General features: G+C 37.7%; 1 protein-coding gene across 5 annotated transcripts in view; it reads right to left on the reverse strand.

Annotated features, from left to right (window-relative positions):
- Positions 1-932: 932 nt before the first annotated feature.
- Positions 933-13,885, reverse strand: part of CCDC171 (coiled-coil domain containing 171) — a 155,420-nt gene continuing 142,467 nt past the window's right edge. For 4 of the 5 annotated variants that reach the window (XM_082074301.1, XM_082074299.1, XM_082074298.1 and 1 more), the window contains one exon: positions 933-1,223. In XM_082074301.1, the coding sequence (XP_081930427.1) occupies positions 1,005-1,223 (219 nt within the window). In that variant the 3' untranslated portion in view covers positions 933-1,004. The remainder of the gene's footprint in view (positions 1,224-13,885) is intronic. The other variant, XM_082074300.1, reaches the window with a different exon arrangement.

The raw sequence follows: 13,885 nt of genomic DNA on the forward strand, positions 1-13,885 counted from the left end.
TCTTGTCAGCTCCCCGACATCTCGGCCTGACATACAATTTTACTTTTGTGTGCTACAAGGCAGAAAATGCAGGGCAATGGCCTTGCTTTAAATTCTGTCAGCATCAAAGATGGGCGTCACTCTTGGGTCCTACCAACAACAACAAAAAAGGAGTCTATTTGAAGGTCAAAACAGCCATTACTTTAAAGTCTTTCAGCTTAAACTAAATATATTACCTGCAACACTGGTTTGGGAACTGTCCTTATAAAGTACATAAACATATCATCAGAAATCCTCCCTGCACAATTTTTCTTCTTTCTTATGAAATGCAGACTTGATAAAAGGGTGAGTTTTCAGCGCCTGCAGGGACCAGATTCAGCAGTTAACTTAACTTGTTCAAATAGGCAAGTGGTATCATGTAGCTTTACAAGGAGCAACCTGACCTTCTCACATTGACCAGCAGTGACATTATTGTGCAGGAAGAGAAGCAGTCACATCATTTCTGTTTTGCACAACCTGCTTAAAGTTTGCAACTAAATGCTTGTCTTCAGTTGAGCTGACAAGAGAAAAGAGGGGGCTCAGTGAACCATGGCAGGGCTGCCATGAAATGACAGGAATCATTGGCATACATTTCAAATAGCTCTCTCAATCCTATTAAAGTATTGCAGTCCTGCTTTAAAATAGACAAGTATGAAACAACTTTGATAGATAGAGACTAAAATGGCTTATTGATTTTTTTTTTTTTTAAGACTGAGGAAAATTACCCAAAATGTGTCATTCTTTAACATTTAGAAATACATTACATAAAAAATGAACAACTGCAATAAATAAAAGTTAAAAATATAACTGTTTCAGTATGCGAAGAATGTGAAGCGCAGAAATGTGAACATATGAGTGCACATTTTCATAAAAAAGTAAAATTAATGTCAAAAAATACATACGCTGAACTACAATTCAAAGGTAGCAACAAAATTGCACTTTAATTGCATCATTTTACATTTATGCAATTTTTTCCTTCTAAAAGATTATTGATACAAAGAATCTGAATATCCATTTTCCATTGTTCTTTTGGGACTGGAAGTGACATTTAGGCTGAAGGAATAGACTGAAGACTGAGAACTGCCTCCATTGTGCTTAAAACTGCAGGATGTGTCAGGTTCAGCTTGCAATGCCAAAAAATCTGGGATACAGCTCTGGTCAGGCTGAATTCCTAGCTTGAAGTCATGGTGATGTTTGAATTCCATCTTGAAAACAAAACAAAAAAGAATCTACAATTACTGTTAAACAAGTGAGAAAAATAATTTCATTATGCCTTTCCCAAAGGTATGTATATGAAGTATTTGCATATTTGATTCTTGTTTCAAACACTTATTTAAAATACATAGTACCTGAATATATGTATTAATCTTTAATAAGCAGGAACAGAGGATATTAGCAAGAGTATTCTGCACTAGTAAGTGTTAGGAAACAATACCCTACTTTCTTTGAAGTGCTACAAAGACTTACAGAAAATTTTTGCCCCTCTTCATTGTAATCTCTCGGGTGTGGGTTTTTATAATCAAGTAAACAAAATACAGTCTCCCTGTTACTGTTATTAGGAAAAATATGTCATGCTAACCATGGAAGGTATTAATTTACTTTTAAATATATTTTACCATCAATTGAAATCAAACACTTAATACTCTTCAAATGTTAGCCTTTTAGAAGATGGCCAGATAATACACACTGAATGTATGTTGATGGGGAACATGATTCATATTTCAATGAGTCTTGACATTCAAACAGTTATAAAGGTTATACCAGCTAAAATCCAACATTAAATAACTTCTAGCACCAAAATATTGTGCATGCTACTTTGAAAGATTATGGATAATATCAGTATGTCAGCATGAATATTTTTTTCAAATCCTAAATAAAGACGCTCTGTATTCCTTTAAATATCCATTATAATAAACAAACAATAAAACACAATATCATGTTGCTCTTCTGTCCTTTACCAAGGTATTTTACACAATGCATTATATAGCTGTAGAAGTAACAATCAATTGTTTCATCAGGTCATAAAATATGTGAAAACTTCACATGCAAAGCATAATAATGGAAAAGACAAAAGTTAAGATACTGAAAGACTGTTACAGTATATTTGAGGTTTTAAACACTCTCCCTTCACCATTTCAGGAAGAGCATATATGCATATGTAAACACACATGTACGCAGAAGCAGAAGTGCATATATGGAGAGGCACAGATTCCAATACACATAGATATCGAGAGAGAGGCAAAAGGGTGTATGTATATTCATATTTCAAGAAATCCAGACTCAGTCATATTTATAAAGACACATCCACGAAATATTCCCCTTTCCTCTGTTACTATCACTGGAGAAAAATCGATGGTTGCCTCTAACACTTACTGCAACAGTTCCCTTTGATATGGATGCTTTTGATTTCCTGATTCACCATAATCCATATTATAGCCACTGTAAACAGCTAAGTTATGAGTTAGACCTTCATTAAGAACCCATACAATAGCAAATTTAGATGACTCTACTTCAAGTAGATAGTTAAAAATGAGGTAGTGTTCTGATTTTTTCAAAACTATGGTGGTGATGAGGATGAGATAACCAGCAGAATTGGCAAGTACAATCCATAACACTAGTTTTTCAGTCCTTCTGGGCTCAACGTTATGCAGAATGGAAACTGCTAAAAAGCCAAAGTACATACGAGATTTACTGCATTTATATCAGCACCTCTGAGAGGAGACCTCAATGAAGGTATCCACCCATTACCCAAATAGCATTCTGTTACTTGTACACTTTACTCAGCTGACTACATAGCCAAATTTCTCTCTAAAATAGGAGTCATTCATAAAAATATATATTATGACAAATTGAAATAAGCACATAACTTGTGATGTTCTAGAAATCTTCTGTGTGTTAAAAAAAAAAAAAAAAAGAAATAAATAAGATATAAGCTATAAATAGGTTTCACTCTGGATAAAAAATATTGAAGACAAATTTCAACATCTTGCTTTGTACTGTTTTCAACGTCTCAATTAACCAGCATATCACAATAAGTAAAAATCACACGCTACAATTAAACTCGCATATTAACTGTTTTTACGGATGTAGTGAGGGTTGTTTTGAAGAATATGGCATCAAACTCCCAGTAAGGAGATAAGAAATCAGATTTCCTTCGAGAGTTGAAAAAAAATGTATGAAATTTAATGACTGGCAGCAAGTCAATAGACTATGTTATAGTAAAAGCTTCACTGTTGGGGAAAAAAAGTCCCGTTTTAGTTGTACAGATCCCGTGCCACACTTCTTACAAAGAACAGAATACTATTCATTGAATAGAAGCGAAATCAGATCTAACAGCAATGTGACTGATGTAAAAAAATACCTTGGCTGTAACTCACAAGAACTGTTTTGATCCAATAACATATACACTCACGATGAATAAGAAAGCAGGATTCTATAGATTAGAAGAAAAAATACTCAGAACTGTTCTAACACTCCTTGTTTGAACACATAGCTCTACGTAGGAATTTTAAAAGCAGTTATAATTTCCCCAACAGACCTCTTTCAACATTATTGCATTTAGACACCTTTCTAAAACATGTATTACATTTTAAAACTCAAATGACTGTGCCAGAGCTGTGATGATAATCCATCATATAAATACACATTTAGGTAATTTTTAAAAGTGGAATTCTGTATCTTAAATAAGGTGTCTGTTCAGGTAAACCTTTAGTGTAGCACTTTTATTTACCTGATAAGCTGTAAACGATTTCATCCAAACTGCTACACTTCATTAGGTAAATATATATTTAGGATACAATACGTCTAGCAAAAATATGCTTTCAAAATATTTATGTAATACAGTGATTGGTCATGTCCTATGGCCATTTTTTAAAGTTTGACAGCCTAACTTTAAAAAACATGTTTTCCCAAAGAGCTAAGTATGAAAGGTTAGTCTATATTAAGGAATAATTGCTTTATAAACTATAGTTAACTCAAGTAATTTTTTAGTATTGGACATGGAAAAAGATTTCTAAAACAATTACACTCTACAGTTTTTCTTCTGTGACTAACCTATGATCCCATTTAGATCTAGTTTACAGGTTGTCTCATGATACATGAGCTGTTGCACCGAAGTTAAAACTGATTTATAGTGGGTTCTTTTATTATGTATGATATTGTGAGGAAATATAACACCATCATGTATCATACCCTTATATATGCTTTTATTGCAATGTGACCCTACTCCAAAGCATCATGTGACCAAAGACACCCCATTTCTCTTTTGTATATCAATACTTTTGGAATAATACTCACAGTTAGACACTTGGAATTATAAGACTATGTACTTGTTATGACAGTGGAGCAAATAGACAACTGAATAAAGAAATTCACTTTTAGAAGTATATTGTTTATCTTCAATTGTAGGAGTAAAATCTGTAACCAGAGCTGAAGCCACGGGTCAGTCAGAATGGTTTCAGACTTCGAAGTCTACACAAGGATAATTTTACTGGACCACAATTTTCACTATAATACAACACTACAACTTTTCAATTGCCGTCTATTATTTGTATGTTACAACAATAACTCCTTCCAATTTGGGGATTTGCCACCCCTAATTTTAGTCACTTTAAACTGTTTTCAAATATACAGTTTCAAAACACAGCAGCCCAAACTTCTCTTCCACTTTCTTACGACATGTAACATTCTATATTATAAAAATATCAGAGTAATAAAAAGTGATAAGGTTTTTGTGAGTTAAGGCTTCTGTGTTGTGAATAACAAGCTTGCATATATGGCTTTGACTGACATAAGAAAGTAATGAAACTGCTTACAATCAGAACAGAAAATTACTAAGTAAGGGATGAAATAAAAGGGCAGAAAGCATAATACTGAAGTTACAACATAATACAAAGACTCAGTTATGGGTTTCCCTGTGTGATGATGCAGATGCAGTAATAAGTAAAGTGTTGTATCTCAAAGTTAATTAAAGTAAATTGTTGAATTACAAGGCCAAAGGGTGATGTGGAAATCACCAGATTACAGGACGCTTAGTTGTGTGAGGATGCCTGACAGCAAACAGAAGTGCAGAGGGAGGAGCAATCTGCAGTTTCTTCTGAATTTCAGCAATCCCTAAAATTTCTGGAAAGGCCATAGCACAGTCCTTCAAGAGTGGGAAAAATGTAAGGTAAGCACAGACACGAAGAGTGACGGGGGAAACAGTCAATATATTTCTACACAATTGATTTCTGATACTGATTCCTCTCATCCCAGCTCTAGAACATACACATACACAGTAATACCAGCAGACAGCAAATCAAATGGTCAATAATGTTCTTTCCAGCTTCTCCCACCTATACTATCATTGTAGCTTGCACCATTTCACTGTAGCAGTATCAGTTCAAGTAAGTGTTAAATAATCAGCCACTGTCTTCGATAACCATTTTGCAGCACTTGTGTGGAAAACCTATTTCCCTATAGAGAAAGATGCACCTCTTCAGATCATTCACAAACTCCTTCTCAGATTGCTATTCCAAAAACTGAGTTGCCTTTTGCCAGACAATGCCAATGGACTTCGAGTACGCTACTCATTCTTCTTCTGTTAAAAGTAGCTCCAAGAGACATTTCTCACTCTCAGTGAAATAAATAAAACATCAGACTGATGAAAATGCTAGAAACTGGTGCTTAAAATGGAAAGTATTACTAGTGGGTGACAGTGCAATACAGTGCTAGTTAACAAACTTTTTCAAAGCAACAGGAATGTAAGCTGGCCGAAACCGTAAAGTTAGCTTCCCAGGTCAATGATTTTGCAATTCGGCATGCTGAGGAAGTAAGACTAAATTGGTGCTCTGACATAAAGTAGGAAAACAGTAACATTCGGTAAATTCTAATTGTCAGCACTCCTGCCTGGATTCTGCAAACAATTTGCTATCAGAGAATAATTCAATGGGCTGCCAACTCATTACATATTAAGTCAGAAAGGTAGACACACAACATACTTTGGGTGCTGCTAGCCAACAATACTAATGGCTTTTTTCATTATCAAAGAATTCCCCTTCCACTTTCAGGAGTTTTTAAACAAGCATTTGAATCAAAATATCTAGAAACTTTTTTTTTTTTTTTCTGCTTTTCTAATGCTTTTGCATTTAATGCATTCAGTGAAAACACACTCAAGAGGCTCAGCTAAAAGCAACTAAAAGAAAGATTTCATAACATTGTATTTGTTTTGCTAAAAGAAAATCTTATTTTATTCAAATATACTTAAACCTGATACGTTCAAAGAATGCACAGAATTGGATGGGTTATCGCACCAGATGAACACCTTAGCTTCAATGCTTGGTTGGCTTAAAGACATGTAATTTGGTTTTACATTGGTAGTTTATGATTTCTAAATATTTTGGCCAAAATCCACCATACAGCCTATACAGTAAGCTTCTCTTCCAGATGCTTCATTGGAATACACACAGAAGGGACTGCTTCTACCAGGCTCAAGATCAGAGCATCCCAACACGTAGGAAGTCAAGGAAGGGAGCCAGGAGACCTGTGTGGTTAAACAGGGATCTGCTGGGTAAGCTCAAGTGGAAGAGGAGAGTTTACAGATCATGGAAGGAGGGGCTGGCCACTTGGGGAGAATATAAAGCTGTTGTCAGAGGATGTAGGGAGTCAACTAGGAAAGCTAAGGCCTCCTTAGAATTAAACTTTGCAAGAGGTGTCTATGACAACAAATACATAGCAGATTAACACTAGAGGCAATATAGGCCCGCTGATGAATGAGGTGGGTGCCCTGGTGACAGAAGATACAGAGAAGGCAGAGTTACTGAATGCCTTCTTTGTCTACTCTGCCAGAGGCTGTCCTGAGGAGCCCCGTACCCCTGAGGCCCCAGAGGAAGGCAGGACAATGGAGGAGTTTGCCTCGGTTGATGAGGATTGGGTTAGGGAAAACTAGGCAATCTGGACATCCATAAATCCATGGGTCTGGATGGGATGCACCCGCAGGTGCTGAGGGAGCTGGCTGAGGTCATTGCTGGACCACTCTCCATCATCTTTGGCAAGTCTTGGGAAATGGGAGAGGTGTCTGAGGACTGGAGGAAAGCAAATGTTACTCCAGTCTTCAAAAAGGGCAAGAAGGAGGACCTGGGTAACTATATACTGGTCAGCCTCACCTCCATCCCTGGGAAACTGATGGAACAACTTATCCTCGGTGCCATCTCAAGGCATATCAAGGATAAGAAGGTCATTAGGGGCAGTCAACATGGCTTCACCAAGGTGAAGTCATGCTTAACCAGCCTCATAGCCTTTTATGAGGACATAACGAGGTGGATAGATGATGGCAAAGCAGTGGATGTGGTCTATCTTGATTTCAGTAAAGCATTTGACACAGTCTCCCACAGCATCCTTACAGCTAAACTGAGGAAGTGTGATCTGGACAATCGGGTGGTGAGGTGGATTGTGAACAGGCTGAAGGAAAGAAGCCAGAGAGTCGTGGTCAGTTGGGCAGAGTCTAGTTGGAGGCCTGTATCTAGTGGAGTGCCTCAAGGGTCGGTGCTGGGAGCAGTACTATTCAATATATTCATCAATGACTTGGATGAGGGAATAGAGTGCACTGTCAGCAAGTTTGCTGATGACACCAAGCTGGGAGGAGTGGCTGACAAGCCAGAAGGTTGTGCTGCCATCCAGAGAGACCTGGACAGGCTGGAGAGTTGGGCAGGGAAAAAATCTAATGAAATATAACAAGGGAAAGTGTAGAGTCTTGCATCTGGGTAGGAACAATCCCAGGTTCCAGTATAAATTGGGGAACAATCTGTCAGAGAGCAGTGTAGGGGAAAGGGACCTGGGGGTCCTGGTGGACAACAGGATGACCATGAGCCAACACTGTGCCCTTGTGGCCAAGAAGGCCAATGGCATCCTGGGGTGTATTAGAAGGGGGGTGGTTAGTAGGTCGAGAGAGGTTCTCCTTCCTCTCTACTCTGCCCTGGTGAGTCCACACCTGGAATATTGTGTCCAGTTCTGGGCCCCTCAGTTCAAGAAGGACAGGGAAGTGCTGGAGAGAGTCCAGTGCAGGACAACGAAGATGATTCAGGGAGCGGAACATCTCCCTTATGAGGAAAGGCTGAGGGAGCTGGGTCTCTTTAGCTTGGGGAAGGGGAGACTGAGGGGTGACCTTATTAATGTTTACAAATATGTAAAAGGTGAGTGTCATGAGGATGGAGCCAGGCTCTTCTCGGTGACAACCAATGATAGGACAAGGGGTAATGGATACAAACTGGAACACAGGAGGTTCCATTTAAATATGAGAAGAAACTTCTTCACAGTGAGGGTGACAGAACACTGGAACAGTCAGCCCAGGGGGGTTATGGAGTCTCCTTCTCTGAAGACATTCAAAACCCACCTGGACACATTTCTGTGTAACCTCATCTAGATGTTCCTGCTCCAGCAGCGGGACTAGACTATATGATCTTTTGAGGTCCCTTCCAATCCCTAATATTCTGTGATGTTCAGGTGAAATCCTCTGCACTCCACTAATAATACCAAAACATTAGGCAAAATACGTAGTGCATTATTTACATGGTGAAATGCTCAGTCTGTATTGATTTCAGTGCAAGTTTCCAAATTCTTCAGTACTTTTTGCCCGTGCTGTCTACCATTGTCCTTCCACCTTCCCAAGAATAGAAGCAGATTTTATTTATATTCTATCTGAGCTGCTAACACAAATAACCATTGGTTTATCTTGTCCTGCATATTGCAAACAACACTGGAAAGTGCACTGTACTCTTACTAAACTGTTGTGACACCTCTCCATGTTTTGCATCAGTGTATACCATTGTCACTATCTTTAACTGGCACACCTCTTGCTTCCAAGAAAGCCCTTCTGGTTATGTTGGTTTACCCACAGCTTTTTATTGCCTCAGGTCAGTATTTCTGTCTCTCATGGTTCCCTCTCAGCTTTTTTCTTCTTTCTAGCAAGAGGAGAAGATGACTAAAAACAGAGACTAAAACACTCAAAACACCATGCTGAGGCACAAGAGGCTCCTGAAGCCGTCTTCCCCACTTTGCCTTTTCTTCTGCCAGTGCTAGTGGGAAAACAGTCTCTATCCAACTAGTTAAAGTGTCAAACTTCACGTTCTCTTGAGAAATGTATTCAGTCATCAGCTAAATTTCTAGACAGTGTGACTGTCTGACGTAAGCCTTCAAAGTTTCATCTGAGTTGCACGTACACTGCAGCTTTCGCAGAAAAAGGGAAAAAGTGTATTTACATTCATTTTGCCAAACATTAGCATCTTCTGTCCAATCATTTGAATGCAGAAGTGTTAGGAGAAAACAGCTTAGAGAACAAGGGTTGACACATACAGTGTGAAATCTTAAGGTGCTTGAATGCAATGAGGGAGAAAGTGAGACAGAACCACATTTCATCTCCCTAACTGTGCTATAGTCCACACGAACTTTGTGACAGGTCTCTGTCTCTCAGCCACACTTGACTAGCTTCTGCTGACATTCAGCTGTCAGACAGCAAGCCTTTACCATGCCCCTAACATGCTCTACAGCTTCACCCAATTAACTCGCTTTCACTTGACACTGCAGCAAAAAGCTTCATAATAGGTGGTCAAGGTGCATGGTGTCTGCTTGCCCTCTAACTACTCACGCACAGCAAAATGCTTAGCTTTTTTTTGTCTGCTTGCTCTGAACTACTGCAACTACAGTTTAGGCATTCTGCTACTAAACAGGACAAGGACAGCAGACATTTGCCAGTGGTGCATTAATCTGTTTTACCAAAGACTAGTTTTAATGCAGAACCCTAGAGCTAATCATCATTTTGGCAAAAAATAAATTACACTGATTCAGTAAAATCCTTTAGTCACTTTCTCATTAATAAAGATATACAGTATCAGCAATATGGATACAAGGAGGAAAGGGGGAAAAAGTAATTATTTCTAACAGTTACACTTAACAACATAAAGGAGAAAGGTCTAGGAACAATGAAAGTGTCTTTATGATTCAGCTTTCTTGCATTAAAAAAAAAATCTTTAGCCATTCAGAAGATTTATTTTTGCTAAGCATTTCTGCAAAATATGCAATATTTTTGAGGAATGATATTCAGAAATAAAAGCCTATGTAGCTACCAAAACAAATGAACTATTAAAAAAACGGAAATCGACATTTTAGAATTCTTCTAATAGTTTATATGAAAATTAGAACAAAGATGGAACTCACTGTTACTTTGTAGACAGATGCCTTGAGAATACTCCAGGTTGCTCACTACTTCTCTCAAGTATATTTGTATTAAATATGCAGAGTAGGTCAGAAAAGGCCCTTGAAAATCCAATACGCAGTAAGTACTGGTGATGTTCAAGCACTCTTAGCTGAAGAGGCATGCTGTTAGCCAGGGCTGGAGCAGTCTGGCTGAGCACTGGTGTCAGGACAGTGGAGTTAGGAGAGTCACTGTAGCACATGCCTTCTGGTGGCCTTATTCTGGCCAACTACCCGTTCTCCAGCAACACAAGACTCAGAAGACTATCCACGAAGCCCTTTCAGATTCTGGTGTTTGGTAAACTACAGGAAGTTCAGACAGGCTATGAAACCTATTTGCTTTCCCAGTATATCTACAGGGACAAGTAGATATACTTGAAGCTCTCTCTGAGACAGACTGAAAGGGCATTTTTTCACAAAGAAATCTGATTTTCATGAAGAGAAGCAAACATCCAGTTTGTAGAAAGTGGAAGCTCAAGAGAAGCCATAAGCATGATGGGAAGAAAACAAAACAAAACAAAACAAAAAAGAATGAAGAAATATATTGACTGAGGCGTGAAGCACACACCTCTCTCAACAGGAACTTATGGCAAGGGCATGGCACCAACTTATCTTTACAAATGGTGGTGAAAAGAAGCAAGTCAAAGACTTGGAACTCGTACAACTCTGGCAGAGGCTGCTGATGCAGAAATGAGTAGTTTTGCAGCAATGAAAAAAAATGCAGCGAACAACTCACTCAGATTTCAAGTAGGAAAATGGAATTACTCAGACTTAAAATGAAGTGCCAGGGACACACAAGGCCTTTTAGTGGAGAATATTATTCAGAACTCTCCAAAGAACTTTAAGTGAGCAAAAAAAGTGATTTTGGTCCACTTGACTGCGAGACTATAATCTGGTGGTGTTCATAATCCTGAAGTGAGAAGAAAAATGCTGATCTCATGAATTGACAGCCTTTAGCATCCCATAACAAACAGCAGATTGAAGGCAGCTCTTAGGAGACAACAGAATTAGGATCATAAAGTACACACAGACATAATGTATGTAACCTATGTGTACCTATTTGAAAAACGGACTGTTTGCAATCTGTTATCCAAAATACAGACTTGTATGCTGAGTTAAGAACATCTGCATTTTCACTAGGTTACAGACTAATCTAAATCTCAGTTCATCTAAATAACTGTATTAAACTGAGCAGCCTCTGAAAAGATCCTCTAATGACAGAACAAAAAATTACTGACTTTTACACCATAAACTTAGACGTGAACTATTACTACTGGCAACTGCATCTCCTCAAAATGAATGTTCATTATTAAAATCATCAGTGTAGTAGAAGGACAAAGGGTTCCATTCTTTTTGCACTGGCCAATGCAGTGTATGCGATTGTCTGTTGCAGATGTGTAGCCTGCTACCTTCCAGCCAAAATCCTGATAAGGGCTCCATCTCCCTCCTCCATAAACTAGCTTAGAGAAAGATTCACTAGGAAGAGGTAAATTTGGCTCCCTGTAGGTTTGGACTAGGTTTCAAACTTTTGTTTCCTTATTCGAACCAAGCAGTTTCATTTTCATTCATTCCCAGTAAAACTTAGTTGAAGTAACTTCAGGAAAGAATTACTCCTTCCTCAAATTGCATGCAATATCTGAAGTAGTGTATATTCATTTGAATTCTATAGGGTAGTTTTACAACAGTAACTATCAGGGAAAACAGTTGGCTTTCAGGCAGTGCTGCTTATAAAATATCTGTTGATATCTGAATGGTCTAAAAAAAAGCCATTTTAGGCTCAATTTCAGTTGACAGCTAACATGTAGGTCTTTTGTAAATGCAAGATCCAAATTACACTAACTGGGCGAGGAATCAAGCTTATCAGTTATAAACAACTTGAGTGTGGGTGAGCTAGGTTTACTGTCTCTATTGGTTTTGGCTGAATTTATATATACAGTTTTACTTCAGTTTGAAATTAAATAAAAAAATCTAACAATTACTTCAACAGAACATTTTATACTTAGATTCCTGAGCACAATCAGCCTCTTACCACAGGTACTAGATCATCACCTTCTGTGAGGCTGAACATGCCCACTAGGAAATAGAACTAATATTTCCTGCATACCAGTCATATTTTACGTGAATCAACATTAAAAAACTGCTAATGGTATTTCATCCTTTCGTACATATATACCAAATGCATGTTCTGGAAGCAAAATAGGGTTAAAACAAAAACAAAGAACACCACAAATTTTCATCAGGCATGCAAACCTTTTATCGGAAGAGTCATGAAGAACACAGGAGACTTGGAGAGAGGCTTCTTCAGCTTGTTGGTTTGTAAAACAAGAAGGCTGTGACCAACTTTAAAAACTCATTTTACACAGGCATGTTTTGGTAATTTGATGTGTCTTGTACCTTCCAGAATAATAGCTTAAATTCCTTTATTCAGAGCTCTCAATTAGATTATGCTCTTCTAAAAAAAAATCTCAAATTTAAAGTGTAGTAAATTTCAGCAAGTTATTAAATTAAACTAGAAATTCCTAAAGAAATAGGATGTTTTGACATGCACAAATTAAAATGAAACTGGGTGACTTTAAGTATCAGGAAGCTTTGCAAGGTCCTGGTTAAGCTACAATACAGGCTTAGGCTCCCAAAAGAGTGCAAAGAAAACTTGATATTGCACACAGTCTGACAGACTGTGCCTGACCACAGGCCTATAATCACCATAGGAGCTGATTCTTTTGTAATCAAATGAGACCCTTGATCCAACAAAAACTGAAAAACTAGTTAATTATTTAATTATTGTGGTTCTGGCCTCTGATAGGACAAAATATTGGTGAGCATACAAATTTAAGAGAGACAAGTATTGCAATGTCAGCTTTATGGTGACATTTACTGAGTGAACTATGGGTTTATGAGCCAATTTCAGCCGAGGTCCCGATCCAAAACTGGGGTGTCTTAAAGCAACGTTGGCTTAAAGGTTCTATGGGTTCCTCTCTAAAAAGCTGTAGGAATTTAAGAAATTACGCCGTCTGAAAAGGATGAAGCGGAATGATAAAGTCTTTTTGCCTTCCCAAAATCATCACATGTAGCAGGGAAACTGCTGGTAAATAACCACACTGTTCTTGCCTGTACTTTTAGTAAATTTTATTACTTACTGTGCATTTTAAAGGTACCCTACCTTTCATTAAAAAAAAAAAAAAGTCAATTGATTGCTTAACAAAAAGAGGGTCCCTCCTTTCCAAAAAGTATCATTTCTAAAACAAATCAACAAAAAAGCCAAAGTTTTGTAAAATGATTAAGATATAGTTTAAGTAGTACATTTGTTTCTAAGTCTCTTTCTTTAAATGAAACATTACACAAACTGAAGAAAACAAAAGTTATTTGAAAAAAATCAAGATTATTATAATGACAACATCCTTTTAGATGGCAACAAAGTTCTTCACTCCCTGCTGTGTAGTCATTTCACATTTTTAACATTTTCTCAAGTACTAGTTTATTTAACAGGCCAAACTGCCTCAAGGAGCTCAGTCTCTAGAGAAAACAGGTCCTTACTGCAATCAACTGGAAAAACTGTACCTTCACTACATAATGGGGGCTTCACAGACTTCCACGAAAAGTTTTCTATATGTAATTTTAAAACAACAATAAATAAACATATGTT

Source organism: Streptopelia decaocto (genome assembly GCF_964273445.1).
Source record: "Streptopelia decaocto genome assembly, chromosome: Z".
Classification (NCBI taxonomy): domain Eukaryota; kingdom Metazoa; phylum Chordata; class Aves; order Columbiformes; family Columbidae; genus Streptopelia; species Streptopelia decaocto.